Source organism: Megalopta genalis, chromosome 7 (assembly GCF_051020955.1).
Source record: "Megalopta genalis isolate 19385.01 chromosome 7, iyMegGena1_principal, whole genome shotgun sequence".
In the NCBI taxonomy this organism is placed as follows: domain Eukaryota; kingdom Metazoa; phylum Arthropoda; class Insecta; order Hymenoptera; family Halictidae; genus Megalopta; species Megalopta genalis.
Genome location: NC_135019.1, coordinates 204,544 through 226,967, shown reverse-complemented (window position 1 = coordinate 226,967; position 22,424 = coordinate 204,544). Strand labels below are relative to the sequence as shown.

At 51.3% G+C, this 22,424-nt stretch overlaps 3 protein-coding genes across 5 annotated transcripts; 1 reads left to right on the top strand and 2 right to left on the bottom strand.

Moving 5' to 3' along the window:
• The first annotated feature begins 25 nt into the window (after nucleotides 1–25).
• Nucleotides 26–6,554, top strand: Rab3-GAP (Rab3 GTPase activating protein). Of its 2 annotated transcripts, XM_033467012.2 has the most exons (19): nucleotides 26–556; nucleotides 627–734; nucleotides 820–901; nucleotides 996–1,122; nucleotides 1,200–1,401; nucleotides 1,476–1,803; nucleotides 2,086–2,529; nucleotides 2,615–2,994; nucleotides 3,066–3,440; nucleotides 3,554–3,754; nucleotides 3,840–4,221; nucleotides 4,335–4,429; nucleotides 4,505–4,756; nucleotides 4,846–5,019; nucleotides 5,096–5,277; nucleotides 5,374–5,595; nucleotides 5,667–5,957; nucleotides 6,044–6,196; nucleotides 6,311–6,554. In XM_033467012.2, the coding sequence occupies exons 1-19, from the start codon at nucleotides 472–474 to the stop codon at nucleotides 6,461–6,463; spliced, it is 4,236 nt and encodes a 1,411-aa protein (XP_033322903.2). In that variant the 5' UTR covers nucleotides 26–471; the 3' UTR covers nucleotides 6,464–6,554. The 2 variants fall into 2 exon arrangements, with proteins under 2 accessions (XP_033322903.2, XP_033322905.2); XM_033467014.2 differs by lacking the exon at nucleotides 26–556 and having other exon boundaries at nucleotides 720–734; nucleotides 986–1,122.
• A 459-nt stretch (nucleotides 6,555–7,013) lies between these two features.
• LOC117218536 (acylphosphatase-2) lies at nucleotides 7,014–11,620 on the bottom strand. Its single transcript, XM_033467019.2, has 3 exons — nucleotides 11,023–11,620; nucleotides 9,679–9,805; nucleotides 7,014–7,244 (listed from the first exon to the last, which is right to left on the bottom strand). The coding sequence occupies exons 1-3, from the start codon at nucleotides 11,093–11,095 to the stop codon at nucleotides 7,130–7,132; spliced, it is 315 nt and encodes a 104-aa protein (XP_033322910.1). The 5' UTR covers nucleotides 11,096–11,620; the 3' UTR covers nucleotides 7,014–7,129.
• Nucleotides 11,621–11,716: 96 nt separating this feature from the next.
• LOC117218592 (uncharacterized) lies at nucleotides 11,717–22,012 on the bottom strand. 2 transcript variants are annotated; one of them, XM_033467106.2, is made up of 4 exons: nucleotides 20,333–22,000; nucleotides 17,383–17,535; nucleotides 14,277–14,627; nucleotides 11,717–13,954 (listed from the first exon to the last, which is right to left on the bottom strand). In XM_033467106.2, the coding sequence occupies exons 1-4, from the start codon at nucleotides 20,921–20,923 to the stop codon at nucleotides 13,790–13,792; spliced, it is 1,260 nt and encodes a 419-aa protein (XP_033322997.1). In that variant the 5' UTR covers nucleotides 20,924–22,000; the 3' UTR covers nucleotides 11,717–13,789. The 2 variants fall into 2 exon arrangements, with proteins under 2 accessions (XP_033322997.1, XP_033322998.1); XM_033467107.2 differs by lacking the exon at nucleotides 17,383–17,535 and having other exon boundaries at nucleotides 20,333–22,012.
• Between the last annotated feature and the right edge of the window lie 412 nt (nucleotides 22,013–22,424).

Sequence of the window (22,424 nt, the reverse complement as noted above, 5' to 3'; positions counted from 1 at the left end):
TACGTCACGTGATGTCATGCAACACGTGTTCTCCATTTTGACTCGAAATCCGCTTAAACGTTTCGGTACAAATAAATATTTTCTATACGCGTTACTGATTCATAATGCGACGTTATCTCCTCATATAATCATTCGCCTTGTTCCTACTTTCTTGTTCTTTGGTTCCGTATCATCGATACGCCGGGAACCATGATAATATTCGTCGACGTTTATTTCGTCGCGATTAGCCAATTCTGAGACGAAGAATCTCTGCAATATACTATCCCGTTTGCAAACATGCGATATTTTTGAATCTATTAGCTATCCACCGAACATAAGTACATACACATATCAGTGATTAGATCAGCTTTGTCAACCATTGTCAACGAAAACGACTTACCATTTACGAGGTATTTACAACCTCGGACAGGTAGAATATTGAAAGCTGTGTTGTAGTAGTAGGAGGATTACTATTTATGTAATCGGTTAGACATGTCCTGTCAAATCAAAGGAATAGCTAATTTGATCAATATAAGTAACATTAAGGAAGTACTTTTTGGAGATTCTTCCAGAAGATGTAAGCTTCCAGACATTTCGATCTATCATCGTCTAAAAACGATAATATCGACAATATTCTAATTTTCTAGTTGACGTTTCGCAAAATGAGTTACCTCTGCAAGATTGTTTTATATCGTTGTCGTCGACGGGAGATGTTCTCGCCATGGCATATAATACGAAGATGATCATATTAATTTGTACGTATTGCTTCACACGTTCCATGCGTACAGTTTATTCGGAAACCACGTAACCAAATCAATGTACATTTTGTTTCTATGTCAGCAAGATGGGATTCTTTAGAGCCCGACGAGACAAAAAACAAATTCCATATGATATGGTATGGAGAAATAGCAAAGGAGCCGAAGTAAGTTTTTGTTACGATACCTATCGAGTTTGCTGCTTTTTTAACCGTACGAATTCGTTTGAAAATATGTCCATATATTGAAAGTGTTTTTTAGCGATTGGGTAACGTCTGTGATCTGTTTGCCATTATTATCTTTGGGTAAAGCCAGCGGTGGCTCTAATCCAGATTGGACATGTATTATAGTTGGTCTCAATTCTGGTTTTATTAAGTTTTACACAGAGGTAAGTCGTGTATAGCCTTCGAAGATATATTTCCAATTTACTTTACAGCGTTATTAAAGTATTTCAACATCGTTTAGACAGGTGCGCTATTATTAGGAGAGCAACTGCATAATGAACCGGTCATAGGATTAAAATGCCAGTCTTTTCGTTCGCCGAAACATGTAGGAGACGCTGGTATAACCGAAGAAGTTCATGTAATTTACAACAGCGTTTTGTGCGTGTTGCAAGGGTTCCCACTGTTTTCGACGCTCAGAGCATGCAGGAATCATTTAGCCAGAGGTACGATAGTAGAACCATGAAATATATTAAAATTGTATTTATCTTGTATCTATGTCGGTGTTTTATCGTTATAGTTAAAGCAAATTGCGACGACCTACCTCCTATCACAAATTTATCGTATAAGAAGTGGGGGTACAGAAGCCAGGATATCGTAAACGACTCCGAAGTAATTGGCACTACATCTGTAAATAGTTTCGATCATCTAATGACCGCTTCGATATGCGGTGGATATACAGCATCTTACAGATCTAGCGCACCCCAACATAATCTAGTAATTGCAACTGGCAAAAGACCATTTGCTGGTTTCCATTATGCGTTAGAAGGTGGTGCAGCCCCGGTGTTGTCCGATGTTGCAATAGCAATGGCCAACAAATTAGCGAATGCTATTGGAACTGCCGTTCCGTGAGTGTTGCATAATGTATTAATGTTATGCATTTAGTGTCAGGAGATATATATCACCCGTAAGAGTGCTGCTAATGTTCCTTGTATAATTCATAGCAGGCTTGGGTATTTTTTATTTGATATAAAATAGAAACTAATTAAATGATTTATAAAGCAACGAATCGATATAAGTAATACCGAAGCCTGAATCATAGTGTAGTAAAATAACATTGTTGTCACACTCTGTCATGTGTTTGCTTTTAATTCATACAAAATTTGTTTTTCTCATGTTTTTTCTTTTAGTTGGCTTCCGCTCGGTTGGGGAAATTCGAAAAATCATGCTTCCCCCGAGGCACCCAAGACTAACGCTCACGAGCCAATCGAGCCAATGACTTGTAGATTTGGTCTGAGCGATATTACACGCGAGGGTTATTCGGTGGTGTCCAGCCCGAACAAATTATTATCCGTGATATCAGATGCAATGGGCAGGGTAATATTGATAGACAATAGACACGGTATAGCGGTAAGAATGTGGAAGGGATATCGCGATGCTCAATGTGGATGGATCGAAGTAGAAGAAGAGAAACATCCTGAAAAGAATAAAGCATTTACTAAATTTAAGCAAACTTCGCATTTACGTTCCGCGTTGTTTTTAGTTATTTATGCTCCTAAAAAGGGCGTAATAGATATATGGAGTACTCAACAAGGTCCTAAAATTACAACGTTCACTGCTAGCAAGCATGGAAGGTGGGTGGCGTCATTATAGTAAATAATATTTTCTTATTGTCGTCTGAGGCGGAAAACATTGTATCTTTTTTGTGCTTTTGTACAGATTACTTTATATCAATTATGGACTTCTTGGTACAAATGATAACGCACATTTGCCCAAGAACAAACCCCAATACTCGTGTGTTTTCATGGATCCATTAGGAGGCCTGAAAGAAATTACTGTCCCATTTCATTTCGCCCTTACCAGTCAAAATGGAAAGAGAGCACGCGATATACATCTCTTGAGAAAATTGAAGACATTCTTGCGCGAAGAAGAGTTCGATCATGAGAAATTAATATCAGTAATCAGCAGTATATGTGCAGACTTGAAGACTAATGAAATCAAAGTACAAACGATAGAAATGTTGATGATAAATAAACACATTATACCCGATGCTTTGCTCGCGGCTACAGATTGCTTTATTCAAAAATTTGATATACACGGTACATTGTTTTCTATTATTACATTTCTGTAAAAGTTTAAGACGATGTTGGGTATAGCTTGCTCGTTTCAGACAAAGAAGAAATGGAACCGACAGAGAAGACATTGTATCTATTAACAACGCAGTTGCAACAAGTGATTAAATTTTATAAACATATTCAGTCGCACTTCGATAGTCTAGAAGATCATAATCTTACCAACGACGACGATGTTAGCAGTAAAGAACTAGGGTCAATTTTATTAACTTCTGAAGTCGAAGTCCATAGGATTTATGAACTATCCGATATAATAAATAATTTTAAATGTTCAAGCCCTAGGGGAGAAACCAAAGTGAAGTTCAAAGAAAATGGGAGGATTTTCTTGAATTTCTTATCTTGCTTTGAGTTTGGACTTCCGGGATTGGTAAATGTTAAGAAGAACACAAAGCCAGAGAAGAAACTTCAAGTTTGTAAGCAATGTTCCTTGTCACGACAAATGTGTGTGTGTGTGTGTGTGTTACATTCGTTGTTGTTATAATGAAATGTTACCCTTTTCTTTTTTTTTCTTACATGTAATCTCTAGCACGGTTGATGTACGAAGGAAGTATTTATTCGAACGATAGCGTCGAAGCTTGGAAAGAAGCTGCAGTGAGCAGTAACATCCAGCCTTTTGCCTTACTGGAATTTGCGTTAATCCACTGGTTAAATAGAAAGAGAGAGATGCATTTAGGACTGGAATTAAAACAATTTGTGCAGCTATTAAATGTTATTTGTTCGATGAACAGTAAGATTTGAACCGTTTAGGCCCGTTAACGCCTTAATATATAAATCCCAAATTGCTACCGTTATTGCAGCTTCTCTACTTACAGACGTTGAAGAAATATGTGGCGAAAACAATGAAGTATCTTCATGGTGGAGAAATGTCCGGACCATTCTCTCGGATTCCACGAACCCGTTCAATGCACTTACCGCTGCATTGGCATGTAGAGCAGTTGCTACGTCTTTGGAGAAATATAGGGAAAAGGGTGCTAGTAATATTGCAGACGATAGATGCAACGAAGGGAATGTCGATCAAAATAGGGGCGATTCGATGGATGTGGAGGAAGCACAAGATCCTGTGTCCGACATAAAGTTGAACGACGATGTATATAATTTAACGAGCGAATGGGAAAACGTTACTAAAGATAATTGTCAATTTACATTGTATATTGGAAATCTTGAGGACATTACAATTTTAGATGCAATCGTTAGGTGAGCAATGATCGTTATGTGATGAATCGTGGACGAAAAAAAAAAAAAAAAAAAAAAAAAAAAAAAAAAAAAAAAAACATACTACCGATTGCAATGCACTTGTACCGTTTCAGTCAGAAGCCACTTTCGGACGACACGACGCAATTCTTTGCTTTACCGTTTACCAAAGTTGATATCTCTTTAGGATCGGTGCTGTCAAGAGGAAAAGGTACGTATAAAACTCGATGAAACATTTACAAATGGGATGAGACGCGTCCAACGATATTCCATTGTGTTTATTCAGGCTTCGTCTCGGAGATTGTCGCGAAATGGATCGTTTCAACGGGTATAGATCCAGCTCAATTACCAGACACCGAATCCGATCAGCAACTGTTAACAAACGACACCTTAGGAGTCGCAAGTTCCTCGGACGAGCCGTGTAACACGGATACAGTCTCGCAGCATGATACGGAACAACCTTTACCATCCTCGTTACCATGCAACGAGACCGAAAGCGAAGCTAGAGACGATCCAACTGCTACTACAAGTATTTTAGGTAATACTCCTCCGCGCGTGTTCCCTCGATGTACAGGTCTTGAAGTATTTTCTTTTTTCTTTTTTTTTAAATCGAGTACAATTTTGCAGAACGAATTGCACTGTTGAAGCGTCATTTTCCATACAGTTTGACGAGTAGCGTTTTATTAGCTAACGTGTGTTGGGAGTTTGCTATGTCGTGGAACAAGGACATTTCTCAAATGAAGTCTCTCGAAAGCGCGTTAGTCGTGTTACGGCAAATACCGATGAAACAGATGAGGCACGGTAAGGATTCAAATAGTTTCGTCGCACGGAGAAAAATTCTCTAGATTTATTATAATCGAGTGGCTTCTTCGGTAAGGTGTTTGCTGTCTGTTATGGTCAGTTCATATAAAGAAGCGAATGGAATCTGTTGCGAAATTAATGAACAAGCTTGGGAAACTACCGAAAGAGAGGCTGTGCATGCAGGAGGTTGGCTTGAACGATTCACAGATAGTTACGTTCTTACAGAATTCTCTTATGTTCTTGGAGATATTCGTAGATGTAAGTTGATCGTTATTAGGAAGCGACGAACGTTCGCGGACCGACACGCGTTTGTAAAAAAATGTAATCGAAGTTGTTCAAACGATTCGATTTTAGTGCGAGATACTAGAGGCAGGAGAGAATAGCGCAGTGAAATCGGAAGAATTGTGGGAAGGTTGTGGTTCCGGTCCACAGCCGTTCGCAGCATTGGCAATTTCTCAAACGCCGGCATGGTACGATCTGGTAATTTTACATATACAATTAGCCAACGTGTTGTACATGATGGCACATTTTAATCTAAAAGTAGCAAAACCATTGAACAACTTGTTCGAACCTGTGGTGAGTGCGAAACGACGCTACAATACGAAGCAACGTATTCGTTCGGCTTTGACATCGAGCTACATTCGCAGGTGCAATTGTATTTCTTCCAAACTCTGACGGACAAAGTGATGTTGACGTGGTACAGGGACGATAAGCGAGATAGTTTGAGGACAGAATTTTTATGTCGAGTAATCACCGCGTCGATGGATCATATTCATCGAGAAACCGCCAATGGCAAGGCAGTGAGCTCGATGCAAGCCATCGAATGGATGAGCAGATGCCAGAACCTAGCTTCCATGTGGAAAATTAATAACGACGAACTGAGGATACATCAAGTCGGCGAATTATATGTAAACGGTTTCGATCAGCTGGCGGAGGACGTGAGTTTTCTCTCGCTTCCATCGTTCTGATTTTTCCGTTTCGCGCGACAAACTGTTTCAATGTTCGATATTTTCTTTCGCAAAAGGTTGTCGCAGCTGTGAACGATACAGAGAAATTAGCAGTGAATCTGCTACCGATCGTTGGAAGAAGAATGATGGCGTACCTCTCGAGAGCGCCCGATCTTCTGGAAGAAGTAACCCGTTTAAATCCTGCGCTCACCTTGTACCTACAGAGCGTGGTATATATCATATCGTCCGATAGAAAAATGATTTCCTACCGTTTCGAAACGTACACCCGCGAACACGATTAACAGAATTGGTCGAACCGTGATTGATCCGATCGATTGTTTCAGGACGTACCGGAAGTGATCTGTACAAATTGCTCGAACGACGAGACCGTCGAGTTGATCCGACGAGTTTCGAGGTGCTTGCCCGAAACGCATCCCGAGTACCATCTCGTGCAACTGATGTTGGATGCGACATTCATCTACGAGGGCGCAACATGATGTACGACTCGACGCACGACGTAAGACGACTCGATTAAAGGTAGCCTGTGTAGCCAGGAGTTTGTTCAATAAAGTTTTTGCTTTCGATCAATTTTCAATCGACTCTACGTCATCGATCGGTTGCTTCTCGATCATACTCGTCGCACAGACGAGTACGGACCCGCGTAGCACGATCGTTTCGTCGATCGCGTTAGAGATCGAAATATTTACAAGATCGATCGATCGTTACGCGGATGACCGATCTATCGCGCGAGAATCGATGCACCTGCTAAAACCGACGACACCACCGCGCGCAACGCGTTTTACAACGTATAGGTACACCGATGGTACCAACCTAGTTTCACCGTATACACACGTAGAGTTTCCAATCGTTCGGGGTCCGGACGAAGGTCGCCGGATCGACGACCGTGCGACTTTAATTTAAGACTAGGACGTTTTGATTCTCCGAGGAAAATGTTTCCGATATTTGAAAGAATTCTCGATCTTAAAGGGTCGATGTTAACCCCGGCCGTGTTCGTTGATCGAAGAGACGCGCTAACAAGAACATCGGTTTCGTATAGAACAGAGTACATACAGAGTATATTATTTACATTGTCAGAAATCTTTTTACGCGAAAGGACATTCTCGACGAACGAATCAACGGATCAACGTACGATCGATTCCCTATTAAAAACGTATGGCGAATCCTTTGTACTGTTGCCTGCTCACACCTTCCCAATTCGTGAAATCGCAGCGATCGATCTCGCTGCCAGGACTTCCCACGTTCGTTAGCCATTGCGCCCTGGAACAGAGAACGTCGAGATGCTCAGCGTTCAGCGAAATGAAAAAGCTAAAAAGCTGAAAAGCCAAAAAGCCAAAAAACTGATCGACCGTACCCCGCGTACGTAAACATCGCGTATTCGTTAATCGGGAGTTGCCCGCGGTTCATTTTCAAAGTCTGCCGTTCGGCTTCTCAGCGTCTCCGTGTTACGTATACGTTCGTACGTTGAAGCAACGCGATCGTATTCCGTTGAGCAATACGTGGGCACCGAAGAATCGAGACGTCCTCGATTTATCTTCGATTCTCGATAAATCCATCGAACCGTATTTCGAAATATAACATCGTATTCGTATTTGATCGCTCGCGGTTAATCAACGAGATCGAGATCGAGATCGAGATCGAGATCGAGACGAAAGGCAAGCGCGTCGAAACCGCGATTCTCGTCGATCGAATCGTGGCGGAGCGTGAAGCAGCGCATACGTAGTAGGCGTCTCTCTAACGCGGAACCCTGAATCTACGCGAAGCGAGGTCAGCGAGACGATTATCTGGGTCACTTTGTTCGAGCGTTGTTTCTCCGCCAATCGACGGTCATGCAAAAGTCATCCACTCGCCAAATATGTAACGATCGGCTGTGCGTGTGAGTCGCACGCGCGCCCGTCTCTGCGACAGCGCACCGCGCCTCGCATGCACCGCACAATTATAATTAGCGGTTAATCAGACCGAGTTCAGATATTTTAAGCGGCTCCATCGAAGTAGGATCTTCAAAGTCGATCAGCTGTCCCGTGACAACAATACAACGATCCGAACCACTTCTTGTTCTTCTTGTTCTTCTTCTTCTTCTTCTTCTTCTTCTTCTTCTTCTTCTTCTTCTCCTTCTCGGTCGGTTTTATCGACGATCGCATCTGGAATCTCCCCGAAGTCCTTGCAACTTGCGACGATAAGCTCCCTAAAAATGTTCGCGCAGATTTCCGAATGCTTCGAAAAAGTATCGACTGCTACGAACGCAACGAATTCTTCCGCATTCTTCTACGATTAAACCGAGCGCGCGGATGCCCGACAGAAATGCCTCGAAAGAACGGAACACCGGCAAGCGATAGATTATTCCGTTATCAAATTTCGAAGTTGGCCGAGGAAAATCGTTGACTCCGCGAGCCGAAAGCTTCGCCGACCAAATAAATAAATACGGTTTCCTTTTTGGGGGGAAGCCAGAAACCAACGTTTTGTCCTCGACCGAGCTATTTTCTTCAACTTCAGGTTCACGAACGGGGTGAATCCGACCGCGAAACCGACCTCTCGAGCGTCGCGTCGTTTCCCAATTTATCGTTCACCGGTCCGCGTACGCGTTTCTCTGCACTGCCAGAAACACCGTTTACGACCGTCTACTCTCGTTTCTGGCATAATACCGTTTCTACGCGCAAACAAAGTTGTTGTCATTGTTGTTGCTGTTGTCGTTATTATCATTATTATTATTATTATTATCATTATTATTATTATTATTATTATTATTATTATTGTTATTATTATTATTACCGTTACACAAGACGGACTCTATTTCGATCGTTAAATTCCAAGTTCGATTCAGCGGGAAGCGTAAAGTACGAATCGGTTTCCGTAGAAAATCGCGCGGGCATCGGTCGAAAAATTGGATATATCGGGCTTCGCAGTCGTCGGTGATGCGTACGTCGGATTCGACGGCAACCTGGGAAGGAAAGAGACAACGCGGTCCGCGCGCGCGCGCGCGCGTGCCATTATTTCATTAGAATCATTATTAAAGTCGGGCCCAACTAGCTAATGGCCGTTACTCGACAATTTACGGCTGAGGTCAGGCGATTTTTAAAGGAGACCCGAGAATCCGTAGGCTCGAGCGAACGGTGGCACGCGCGTATCACGGATTCACGGGATCGCGAGGAAGAGGATCGAGAACGATGCGCGACGCGCGAGCACCATTCTCCGCGAGCGCGATTCGTTCCCTGGAAATCCTGCCACGGATATCCATCGGATATCCGCCGAACGCCGCGTCCCGTCTCGACGAATTTGAAACGAAACGCTCCTGGAAAAACGAGCGTACCCTGGCATCGGCGTTAGCTCTTACAGGTTCAACGTCCACGGCTACGAACAACGAGAGAAACCGGCGACATCGAAAGATCCTGTTTCAGTTTTCGCCGATACAGGTTCGTTTCCGCGGCGAGGATTCTTCGATCGTTTGAAAGATCGCTCGCGATCGTCGACCCTTCGCGTACGATTCTCGCGCGGAGGCTGGAGGAAATCGTAAAGGAGAACGGGTCAGCGAAGACGCAAACTTTCGTTATCTGCTTCTCTCGACGCGATCGCTGCCAGATAAAATGTCAATAAAAACGTTCTTTCGTTCTGTTCGCGGTTCGGCGCCCGGCAGCTCGCGAACCCGCGGACACGCGGACGCTCCGTTACGGCGATAACGCCGCACGGCGAAACTCACATCTGATCGACGTACGCCCGTGGCCCCTGCATTTTTCCCAGGATCGTGCCGGTCTTGCTGTTCTTCACCCAACCGCAGATTCCCAGCTGCAGGCATATATCCCTCACGTACTTTGGAAAGTAGACACCTGCGAATTAGTTTGGTTCGTTAATGGTAAAACGAAACGCGCGCGTCTCTCGTTTCCTTCTTCTCTTCGAACGCCGGGCGTTTCCGCTTTTTCCACCTGGTTCGGCCGTATTTAAACGGATGGTTACCGCGTTTCCGTAAAATAGACAACGGGTAAAGATCGTCGGTGGCAACAACCACGGTTTCCAATATTTGTTATGTCTACGAGTTTGGCTTCTTTCGTGTCGGCTTCGGTGTACGCGAGGACGTCGACGGAGGCACGCGGTGCGATCTTCGAGATCGACTACGACCAAAGATCTTTCAGCATCCGTTCGAAGAATCGTTCCGGATAGTTGGCGAAAAATGACAAATTACTCGTTGCACGAATCAGAATTCTCCGAAACGATCTCCGAATAACGGGCCGAATTGCTCGCGGTTCGTTCGTTAATTTCAATCAGCCGCGAACCTAACCGGATCAGCCCGGAAACGTTCACGGTCGTCGCTCGATTTCTTCGTCGAACGCGCAACGAGGCGTTACGTTTTCTTCGAAAAGATCTCCGCGAACGAGATCGGACAGGTCCAAGTGCCAGGACGAAGATGGACCCGCCACCGCGAACGACTTTTCGCAACGAAACCGAACGTCCCTCGATCGGATCTAGCCCCGACGACGAGACTCGGACTTGGCAGACTCGGACGGCGAGTTCGCGCGAACGAGCGAACGAGCGAACGAGCGAACGAGCGAACGAGCGAACGAGCGAACGAGCGAACGAGCGAACAACGAGGCTACCGAAGCAGAACCGTTTTACGCGCGTACATTCGGTCGAACACGTCCGACGGAACGATCTCTCGGTTTCCAAACGCGAGCTCTCGTTTTCCGAGCTTCCAAAGTCGTTCGCGTACGATCGCGGGCCGAGTCGCGCATAGCACGCGGTCCGATGGACAAGCGTAACGCGCGTAACGCGCGTAACGCGCGTTCGGTACGCCGTGTCGCGATTTCGTTGCGAAAATGTCATCGAAACCGAACGCGTTCGAATCGTTCGAGAAACCAAAGGTGTGCTGCTGGCTTCCGTTGGCTCGCTTACTCAGAAAATATTTTAGCGAATAGAAAATATTTTACAACCGTTCGACTTGGACGAAACGGATCGGATCGGTCGAAACGACCGACCAAACGGTTTATGTACCGTAAACGTTCGAGCCGTGTTCGTCGAAGAGAAAAATTTACCGTTGTTCGACCCTTACCCTGCACCTTGCCAAACACCTCGAACTCGACGGAGAGCAGTGGCTCGTTCCGCAGGGGATCGTCCGTAGCCATTCCGTCCGAAGCGAAGGGTTCAAGTTCTGGGGGTGCGGCGCGATTCGTCGGTCACCCGAGGAACTCCGGTTCGCGAACTGCTGAAAGTTCGAAACGCGAAACGGGAACGCGATCGGCATAGAAACTCTCGGCCGCGGCGGCTCCTCTTCTAGTACTCTGGACGCCTCGACTCGGCGCTTCACCTTTCCCCGTGATACGACCCGTCGCCGCGCCGCGACGCTGGCTCTCGGCATTGCACCACAGCGTGGCGTCGGCGACAGGCGTCGGCGACAGGCGACGGCGACGGCGGCGGCGGCGGCGGTGTCGCGACGACGCTTCAAATAGACGCCCCACTACCCGCGCGAAAATCCAATTGCGATCGATCGAGGGTCGATCGTTCCTCCTCCGTCGTTTCCCGCGCATCGAACATTCCAACCCTTTCCACGGCATTTTGAATTCGCCCTTGCGCCGCGCCGGCAAACGCTCCGAAGGCCGTGAACGGCGATCGAGATTTACCGATATATATATATTATAGATATATATTATTGTCTCGAAACGCTCGAACGTGGAAATTTACCATTTCCTATCGACGTCTGGCGAGGATGAAAGCGGTGCGGGTACAATCGAATAAAACTCGCTGGATCGGATCGTTTCCTCTGTTTTTTATTATTCGAATCAATATTCCGGGTTAACAGTCGCATGCGCGATCCTATAAATATACGGGGGTGACCGTTCCTCTCTCGGTTTCGAGCAGCCTGCGAACCGTGCGCTCGCTCGCTCCCGTCCTCCGATCGGTACCGATACCAACCAAATATGTACCCACCGATCGGTTGCCGGCGCGTTCGAGCGAGAATTTTCACCGGGTTCCATCGATCTCCGTGGATCGACGGAGATCGATGGATCGTCGGTCGTGCACGATTCCGTTTTTCCGACGGGGCGGGGACGGGCGACGAGACTCGTCGCGTCGCGTCGCGTCGCGCCGCGTCGGCTCGACGGCTCGACGGCTCCGTCCACGACTCGCGCCATTGTCCATTGTGAAAATATTAAATGTAGGCCAGGAGGGCAGGTCGCTCATCGTCGAACTAACCACTTCCCATCGATGCGCCTAGCCGCCCATTGTCCCGTCATTATTCCAGTTAATTAATTATTAGTACGCCATGACGTCGTAATTGATGCACAAGAGCGAAATCCGCAGGGTGTACAGGATGCGGGGGAGAAGGTTATAACCTATTTATAACGATCGCGTCCAGTCTATTACCATTGTCATCGTCAAGGTCTCATCCAGCGCTAGGATCGCGGTCGCGATTCGCTCGGGAAAGTCGGATCGCGAGGGATCCGTCGTCGGGCGATGGCCGAGGCGGGCCCGTCGGATCGATGACTAGAAATCCGACGACAGGTTCGAAGTCGACGACGCGACGTTCGCTCCGCGTATACTCTCCGTACGCGTACACCGATCGTCGTCGGACTCGAGAGCCGAACAACGCGTTCGCGATTCTCCGCAGAGGGTCGCGGGACCTTCGCGTCGGGACGCAACGGAAATATCGTTGATCGCGGCGAATCGCCGAGTTCGAGTTCCGAGCCTCGTTCCCGTTCCCCGTTGTCGTTTCTTCAACGAGGGTCGGCCGATTCTATGTAATAAATTTGTTTCCACGGCGTCTTTAAGCTTGGCAGTCGAGCGTCGATTATATTCTGTTCGAACGATCGTAAATGTTCACGGAGGTGCTAAAAGTTTGCGTTTCGGTACTCGGTACTCGGTACTCGGTACTCGGTACTCGCGACAGCGCCTTTCTTCGACGACCATCGTCGACGCAGCATCCTGTATACGAAAACGTTCTCCTCGCGATTTCCGTCCACCGTGCGCGATCGTATTCGGATCGGATCGGAGACGGAGACGGAGACTCGGCCTCTCGTTGCAATTTTCGCGCGATCGTAGGAACGTCGCGCGCCTCGGGATTAAATCGTGTCCCGTTTACGCGCGCGTTCTACGTACGCGCTGGTCGCTGCGGCCCAGTTTTGCACGCGCGTCACGCCACGCGCGTCTTCGAGGAGGAGGCGGGTTCCTCCGGCGCAGCGGACGTACCCGCGTCTCGCTGCGCGACCGAACAAAATTACGCGCGCAGCGAGAGCGGATCGTCCGGTGGCCCGCCGCGCGTCGGTCCCCATCGAGGTCGTTCGATCGCGAACCCTCGATTCCTAGCTCGATCGGTCTTCCGATCCGTTGGTTCGTCCGATCGTCCATCTACGATCTATCCGTCGATCTACGCACCTATCTCGCTACTCGAGATCGCCTAACCGCGTCTGTCCGATGTTACGGGTTACGGATCGCCCCGCGGGGCACCGACCCTGGTTCCGGTCCCGGTCCGAGCTCCGGCCACGCCCCCGGACGAGGCCGCGCCCGTCTTTGCCCTCGGGCTGCCGAATCGGCCGTTTCTCGAGCAATCGGTCCGCTCGAGTCTTGCTTTGCTCGTCCTTCTTTTGAACTTTACCGCTTCACTGTTTCACTGCTTCACCGATCACCGATCACCGATCACCGATCACCGATCACCGATCACCGATCACGGGCACGAACTCGACTCGGTTTCGGTTTCGGTTTCGGTTTCGGTTTCGGTTTCGGTTTCGGTTTCGGTTTCGGTTTCGATCGCGATTACGTTTTTCGATGTTTCGTGGTCCTCTTCGTTTCGGAACGTGTTCGCGCGGAACGCGAATCCTCGCCGCTTACGCCAGAGATTCAGGATTCGTCGACAAGATGGTAGCGGGCGCGCTGTTCGACAAGAGAGCCCCGTTCTCGGTGTCCTTCGCGTTGCTCTCGGGACGGGGCCGGAGGTCCTTCGACGCTACCAGCAGGTTCCGTCGCCGAGCCTCCTTCTTTTCGCGTTCGACCTGTCGACAGACGTTTCGCTGGTCACCACCGAGAATTCGTTCGCCTCGTTCCTCGTTCGCGGTCTCGATCAAGTTCGATTTCGAGGAACGACGCGGACATTCGACCATTCGAAGAGAGACGGTGCGCGGCGCTTCGGCGCCGCCGGTTCGGTTTTTCTTCCCATTCCGCGCGCGATATCGCGTTCCATAAACTATTTCAACTATCTCGACGTCGATACCGCGCGCGTTCGTTCATGAAATTTCGCAAGAAAGCGTGGCTGGACGATTCTCGCAGCTTCCGTACGCGACGCGGATATCTCGACGGTCTTCGAGGAACACCTACCTTGAAGAACAATCGAAGATAGTGGCAGGGGAACGCGACGCACTTGCCGTCCTCCCCCTCGGCGTCGATGTAGACGCCGCGGACGAGGATCGAGTTGCTGCAGTTGAGCAGCACGAGGAAGACGAAACAGCCGACGTGAGTGATCCAGCAGGAGAGTTCCAGGTTGGTCGGGACCAGCCAGAGGTCGAGCAGGTTCCAGATGCCGCGCCACACGTTCACCGTGCCCAGGAAGCTCAACAGAAGGAAACCGTCCGCGGCGATCAGCCGCGCGAGACCTCGAAGACGCGCGCACACGTATTTCATCGGCGGCTGCAGACAGTACGTCACCGTCACGATCGCGTACCCGATGGCCTGCAATCGAACGGTGCCAATCGTTAGGACGCGTTCGTGGAATCCGGTTTATGTATATCGATCGCGTAATCCCGATGCCGTCGCGTCGGAACGACGATCGCAGCGGCCCGGTTCCGTTCGATTCGCGAGGACCGATTTGGCCGGCCGTCGCGCACCGTCGTCGCGTCGTCTTATCGGATTCGACGAAATCGCTGCCGTTTCGCTGTTATTTCGTTCGTTATTTCGTCACGATCCACCGGTCTTCCCACATCCGTTCCATCTTCTTCCGAATGTTCTCGGTGGAGCGTCGTTCCGCTTTCAAAGACCGCGCGTCTCCGTTCCAATTCGCTGTCACGACGTATCTCTCTCTCTCTCTCTCTCTCTTTCCGCCATTCGATCCATTTGGCACGAATGAGAAAAACGGTTCGGGACGACGATCGCGTCCCAGTCCGCGACTCGTTCAGCGAATTGGAACAGCGGCCCGCGGTTTCACGGTTTCGAAGCGGCATTGCAACCGAGTAAATGCGTGAATTGGACGACCCTCGCGCAATCATCGACCCTCTTGAGAATTTACGCTGTCGCGATTCGCGCTCGTCGGGCAAACGCGTCCGGCTGGAACTTCTTCCGTCGCTCTCGGAGACGGACCGGCGTGGACTTTGAAAACGAAGGCTGACGCGCGACGCTTCCGATAAAGGAACTCCTCCGCGAGGCTCGAAGAAAAACGCGCGACGGACGTTGGACCGCGATACCGCGCCGAGCTAGCCTTCGCAGATTTTTCAGACGGTTCGATGGACAAGTTTTATTTACCCCAGGCGCAAGCTCGGTTTATTGTTATAAACAACAATAATACCTCTTATCGCGAACGCTTCCATATTTACTCGCCGGCTCTTGTTCGAAGGAGCTCCAACGATATCCGATAAGGGGCCCGATTCTCACGATCCAGATTTCTCGACCGAACGAATCGACGGCCACGATTTCAGCGATTATTCGTCGTTGCATCGAATTCGGAAAGAAACGGATTCTCGACGCGCCGCTCTCGATATCGAACGATATCGGAAACCGATGTCGGAAACCGATGTCGGAAACCGATGTCGGAAACCGATGTCGGAAACCGATGTCGGAAACCGATGTCGGAAGATCGCAACTTCCGAACGAAAAAAAGTATCGACGATCTTAAAAGGTACCGGCGAGAGATTCCGGCGTTCGTCTCGATCGCGATAATTCGCGGTGCGAACCGATCGTCGGATGATATCCGCGCGCGCTTCCGTCTGGTCGCGAAGCAATCTGGCGCCACGAAATTTTGTTTACGGGTTTCCCGGCTGCTTCTTTTATCGAAAGTTGGGAAGCTACGGGAGAATGGCGGTCGATCCGGCGGTCGTCTCCGGTCGCCGATCCACGATAACGGACAAATTTACGTGGCCGACGACGATCGTTCGAGCCCGAGGCCGGCACTCCGAGGTCTTATCGAACGATCGATCGAGGCGACGGCGAATTTCGATCGGTCGTCGATCGTCGCGGGGTATCGACGATCGCGAGATCGCGCGGCCGTCGCGCCGCCTCCGGTTACCGGAACATCGTTGTTATTGTCTGGCAACGAGCCGGCTACCTGGCGCCGATCCGCCGCCATTTTGCAATTAAACGTCGCGTCGCGACGAGGCTCGGCCGCGGAATCGCCGGCAAACACGAATCGTCTCTTTCTCGTCGTCGCGATCCGAGAAAACGTCCTTTGGAAAACATCTTTGCGCTTTTCTAGAGCGATCGGAAGCGCGTCGCTCGATCGATCGTATCGATAATTTCAGTAGAAAGAGAGACGGGAAAGAACGTGTACGAGAGAGAAGAAGGATCCGCTGTCCTATTTAACCGAGGGTCGTCGATCGCTTCGAACGCGACGATCTCCTTCTTTACAGCTTCGACGATTCGCGAACGATTCGAAAAACGTGCCAAAGGGTCGTAAACGTCTCTAATTTACCGATCGCCGACTCGCCAACGAACGCGAGAATCGCGGCGATCTATCGTCGGCTGCAGCGGCGCAGCGGCAGCCGGTCGGTCCACCGTGATTTCGAATAGAACGCGCCGCGCCGCGCCGCGCCGCGCCGCGCCGCACCGGAGCAATGTTAATGCCGACAAACTGGCCGGCTTGGAGAATCAACGATCGTCATTATTGAAAAATTAAACAAATCCTCTCGTTGACCGCGTTCTCCGCATTGACCGCACCGCATTGCACCGCATTCAACCAAGTAAACGCGGGCTGCAATAACGTCTCTCGCACACGCTCGCGCACGCTCGCGCACGCTCGCGCACGCTCGCGCACAGAGAGATCAACAGTTTTGTCATGTGCCCTCGCAATCATGCAATTGGCGAATATTCAATTATACAATCGGACCAACAGCGTGCCGCTCGCGTACAGCGCGTAGGTGGCACGTTTCAAAATGTCGTTCAACACGTGATTGTTAATGACACCCGACGACACGCGTTCATCGATTCCGCTTCGAACCGTTCGCGCCACGACGCGTTTTACCGATCTCGGTTCGTCTCGCCGTCGGTTTCGAAAATTTGCTCGACGCGTTCCCCGATTCGGTTCGGTTCGGTTCGGTTCGGTTCGGTTCGGTTCGGTTCGGTTCGGTTCGGTTCGGTTCGGTTCGGTTCGGTTCGGTTCGGTTCGGTTCGAGAATGCGGTCGGCGGCGCGCGAATCCGCGATCGCGCAGAAACGGAATTTCTCCGGCGATGGGAAATTTGCCGAAACGTTTCGCGGAACGCGACTCGGTTTTAACTTACAAGGGATCCGATCGCCGAGTACTCTTGATCGTCCGGGAAGAGATAGATATCGACGAGGATCCAAACACCCCTCCACACGAACACGACCAGGGTACCAACGACGCCAACGCTGAACGCGCAATCCAGTAAGTACAACGACCAGTCTCTCGTGTTCTGCAATCAAACAATATAAACGAGATAGATAAGCTCGATCCGCGCCGCGGCCGAGGACTCGAGCAATATTTGCGAAGACTCGAGAACTATTGTACGATAAGCGTTCGCACGATATGCGGAAGATTACTCCCGACCGGGCTAACAACGTTCGCGGAAGCTCGATCCACGGATCGTTCGGCGAACGTTCGGGGCGGGCCATCGATCGGTCGGGACGCGAAGTTCCATCGATCGGATCGTTGGGCACGTTTCTGCGATATCGGAATTCGGAAAAGTCGCGACGCAGCCGACCCGACCGCCGTCGAACGTTCGGTATCCGGACGATTTATTCGAAAACGTCGCGACACCGATTCTCCTTCAGGCGCTTCCGCTCGATCCGAGAACAACGCCGAAACGATTTCAGCCCCGGTTTCGACCGCGATAACATCGCGTCGCCCTGCGTCGTTCCTGCGCGCGTCCGACCGACTCTGTTCTTTCTCCAGACTCTGGACGATTCGGATTTACCGCTGAGAGAAATCAACGCTCGTTAGGATTCTGCAAGAAGGACCGAAAGAACGATCGATGTACCGGCGAGCCGATTCAACTCGTCGGCATCGTCGACGAGACTGCCAAGAGTCGTTCGCAGCTAATGCTAATGCCAATGTTGATGCTCGCGTTAACGCTAACGCCGATGCTAACGATAATGGCAACGATGTCACCGCGTCATCGATCGCGTACTTCGACGGTGTAGAATTCGGTTATCGCGCGGATCGCCCAACTCGCGCGTCTCTAAATCCGTCGATTCGCCTGCTGCCATCGCGGCGATATCGCGTTGTCGCTGGAATCAAAAATTCCAGAAGGAAACAGAGAAATATATCGCGACGGGGGAAATAGGCCGCCACAGCGATTCGATCGATCGACGAACGCAGGATTCTATCGCGAAACGGCGAAATCGATCTCCGAAGGATCTTCCGTTAGATTGTCGCGTGACGCATAGTTCACGAGGCAAACCCGCGTCTGCAGTCTGCGCGCACCGCCCGATTACTTTGCACCCTTCTGTCCTCGATTTTTAACTGACACAGAGGACTCAACTGACGATAATTAAGTCAAGATTCGTTGCACCGTCTCCGTTAATTTCACAACGAATTCCGAACAGAATTTTTCGACGATGCGCACGCCGGGAAGATTTCTCGCAAAATTAACTTGGATCGGTTTCCGATAATAAATATCGAACGACGCGACGAAGCATCGCTGTCGAGAGAGAGAGAGAGAGAGAGAGGGGGGGGGGAAGAGAGAGATAACGCGGTCGATTCTGCGCGAATGGAATTCCGCTCGAAGATCCATCGAGAAAACGCGCGGCCGTCGCCGGACTTCAAGGTGAGATTGTTATGAAAGAGAATTGAAGTTGAAAGAGAGTCAATTAGGCGCGTATAAGCTTGTAAGGTCAAGACACGTAATACGAAAAGTTCAATGTCGAAGGAGGTTCGCCGCGGCGGCGAAAGACGGATAACGACGAAGCACGACGGAGAGCGAAGCGCGACGGCTCGCGGCCGAATACGCGGCTCCGAGAGCCGAAATCCGGCCTCGTCGGAAACGGAAAAGCGTCCGTCGACGAAGAGAAAGCGCGCGACGACGCGATCGGTTCGCTCGGAAATTGACGCAGCTCGTAGCAGCCTGCAGTCGATAGCCGGCGGTCGGCAGCTGGAAGCTGGAAGCTGGGCTCGTGCGTGTGCAAACTGCACGGACGCGATGCTGTTCGACTGTCGGGTCGGGTCGGGTCGGGAGTCGGGAGAGACAGCCGGAAACTGCGCTTATACCTTGCACATCGATGCCACCGCATGCACCGTGCACCGTGCACCGTGCAACGTGCAACGCGCAACGTGCACCGTGAAACGTGCAACGCGCGGCCCGATGCGTCGAAATGCACCGTCTAAGCTCTTACGTTTCCTACTTAACATCTACCCTTCTTCCGATCGCGTCCGGCGCGATCGATCGGTTTCCTCGGTCGCTTTTGACTCCGTTCGATCGAAAAACCGGCGATTCCCTGCTAATTTCCCGCTAATCGCGTTCCGACATATTTCCCGTGGATCGCTACGCGAACGCGATCGATTCCCACGAAAATCGAATTCGATCGACAGATTTCGTTCCGTTCCGGCTCTTCCAGCCGGGCCGCATCGAATTTTTAGCGGATCGCGGGCGACGTTCGTTGGCGACAGTAAGCGGAATCGCGGAATATCTCGCGAGGACGATCGACCGAGATAAAGGGGGTACACGGTGTTATCGTCGCAGGGGCAGAAAACTTTCCGCAATCTCGTTCAGGTACAAAGACATCGGTCGTTTCCGAACGACCGATATCATCGGCTACGTCGTTACCGCGCGATTCGACGGTGCACGTATTCGGCGTTCGCCGTTGCGGGATGCGGCGAATTTTTCCACCGATCGACTCGTCCGACTCGTCCGACTCGTCCGACTCGTCCGACTCGTCCGACTCCGTCCGACGCTGCTCCGAACGTTGAAAAAATGTTGTTCGAGGTTGAGGAAAATTGTTGGAACGCGCGAGATCGTACGAAAAGCCGCGTTGCACGAGAAGCAGCGACGCGAGCGCGACGGACCGATCGTCGGACCGATCGTCGGACCGATCGTCGGACGACCATCCGTCGAATCCGCGGATCGGCCGGCAACGTCCGAGCAAAAGGAACGCGGTTTCCGGAAGGAGAACCTTCGTAAATCGCGGATGCGGATGCGGATGAGAGCGGGGCTCGGGGCACTGGGGCACCGGGCACGGGGTCCGGTCTCTAGGTGCGACGGACGCTCTACTTACGTTCACGCGGAACATGGTCGGCACTTCGAAGTATCCGGGACAGGAGTCCAGACAGAGGGTGGACGGTGGCGCGGATATGTTCCTGACGGCGCGCATGATCGCGAGGGCGAGCAGACTGACGGCCGTGGTGGCGAACACGGTGCTGGGGGTGAGTTCGGTGTAAAGGTCGAGGGCCTGCCACGCGCCGCGCCACGCGTTCACGCAGCAGAACCCGAACACGGCCGTGTACAGCCTGGATCCGACGTAATAGGACAACCGGTGCTTGTCCGGGTGCAGCAGCTCGTTCAGCAAGTTCTGGGAGACGTTGAACGCGAACAGGCCGACGAAGCCGATCACGACCGAGGTCAGGCTGCTCAGGACGGGGTCCTCCGGGTAGACGTAGACGTTGCTCAGGCCCCAGGTGCCCCTCCAGTAGCCGACGACCGCGGGGGCGGCCACGGCCACCGAGAACACCGTGTCCAAGATCGTGAGTATCGCGTAATGGAGCCGATTCGACGAACGACCGCTCAGACCGCTCGTCATCCCGGTGCCGCCGCGTAACTCGACCATTCTCATCCGATCCCGATCGAGCCTAGACGCGCCACCGCTCATCGTTCATCGTAAGTCGCGTTCGGGGCTGTGGCGGCGCGCGAGCTCTCCGGCAGGTGCGTCCCTTCGAGGGCACACCGCCGACAGGACATTCTCCGCTTTTCTTCGCGGCCGACTCGTCGCTCTCGATGCCCGAGGACGGTCCGCCGCTCCGCGAGCGTGCCCGGGGCACGCCGAGTCCTGCGCGAGTTGGACGAGAAATCTTCGACCCCTGTTCGAAGCAGCAGCAGCAGCAGCAGCAGCAGAAGCGGCGGCAGCAGCAGCAGCAGCAGCAGCCTTCGCCGAAGGAAACTTTCGGGCGTGTTCCGTCCGCGTTCGCAGGGTAGCGAATCTGGTTCTCGGGCTGCTCGCGAGATCCTCGGTCACGGCTCGCGCAGCATCTTCTCTTCCGTCGCAGAGATCGACGTTGCTCCGGGGCCTCGATTCTCGCGCGTCTCTCGGCAGGTTGTAACAAGAAGAGAGAAAGAGAGAGGGTGGGAGGGAGACGATGGAACGTATCAGCGTTTGCAGCGGATCTTCTTGAAGTAGTACTGTCGCCGAACCGCTACGATCATCCTACCTGGGAGCACCTTCTTCGCCGAGAACTCTCGGATTCTACGAGATTATCGGCGTTCGAACGGCGAATCCCCTTTGCCGGATCGATCATCGAACGGCAACCAGAACCTCGGCATCGCGCCGCGACTCCCGAACACTTCCAGCAATTTCCAGACGCTGCAGCTTCGAGCGGGCTCCTTTCGGGATCTTTTCGAATCCTGGAGGATGTCGGGGTACGGTTATATTCCGAGGTAACCCGAGAGATCGTCCCTGCTCCACGCTCTCGCGACGATCGCGACGATCGCGACGATCGCGACGATCGCGACGACGGCGAGACGACGAGACGGCGAGACGGCGAGACGGTGCACCGATGCGCACGGGGCGAGTACGCGGCTGTCGGCCGACAGGTCGGGCTGCGGGTGAGTACTGGCATCTGTTCAGTCACCGCTATCTTTTATCAAGTGCTAAGCACGGACCAACACTATCGCATTATCATGAACGGCTTCGTCACACGGGCCATCACACGGGCCATGGCATAGAGAATAGTACGGTGCCTCTGCTCTCTTCCCTTCCTTCCGCGATCTCGCCGACGGAACCCCCACCCACACGCGTGCCCGCCCGTGTAAACCTACGTGTACGAGCTTGATTAACGAGCGCGGGCGCGGGGACGAGCTTTCGACACCCACCAGCCACGCACCACGCACCACGCTTCACGCTCCACGCTACACGATCGGCGCGCCAACGGTGCACGATCCGCGATCCCGAGAAAAGCGGCGCGCCAATCCCGACGTTTCCGCAACGGTCGTTCGCTGCCGAGCGAGTTCCAGGTTCCCGCGAAATTTCGCGGCCGATCGATCCGAGTCCGATCCGAGTCCTGGCAAAAGAGAGTCCCGAAGGGAAGGAGCGTTCGGCGCGTTCGCGAGCCAAATGCTGCGAGCGAGAGGGCCCGCCCCGGCGGTGGTCTTTGGGT

Excerpts from the sequence above, each read along its gene's own strand:
- LOC117218592 (XM_033467106.2), bottom strand. The coding sequence starts at position 20,923 with ATGAGCGGTGGCGCGTCTAGGCTCGATCGGGATCGGATGAGAATGGTC. Across the intron at positions 14,628-17,382 it reads ACTCGGCGATCGGATCCCTT|GCCATCGGGTACGCGATCGT; the intron begins GTAAGTTAAAAC and ends GTTCGATTGCAG. Across the intron at positions 13,955-14,276 it reads ATCTTCGATTGTTCTTCAAG|GTCGAACGCGAAAAGAAGGA; the intron begins GTAGGTGTTCCT and ends GTCTGTCGACAG.
- LOC117218536 (XM_033467019.2), bottom strand. The coding sequence starts at position 11,095 with ATGGCTACGGACGATCCCCTGCGGAACGAGCCACTGCTCTCCGTCGAG. Across the intron at positions 9,806-11,022 it reads GGTGTTTGGCAAGGTGCAGG|GTGTCTACTTTCCAAAGTAC; the intron begins GTAAGGGTCGAA and ends ACTAATTCGCAG. Across the intron at positions 7,245-9,678 it reads CGGGCGTACGTCGATCAGAT|GGCGCAATGGCTAACGAACG; the intron begins GTGAGTTTCGCC and ends TCTCTGTTCCAG.
- Rab3-GAP (XM_033467012.2), top strand. The coding sequence starts at position 472 with ATGTCCTGTCAAATCAAAGGAATAGCTAATTTGATCAATATAAGTAAC. Across the intron at positions 735-819 it reads GAAGATGATCATATTAATTT|CAAGATGGGATTCTTTAGAG; the intron begins GTACGTATTGCT and ends TTTCTATGTCAG. Across the intron at positions 3,441-3,553 it reads AGAGAAGAAACTTCAAGTTT|CACGGTTGATGTACGAAGGA; the intron begins GTAAGCAATGTT and ends TGTAATCTCTAG.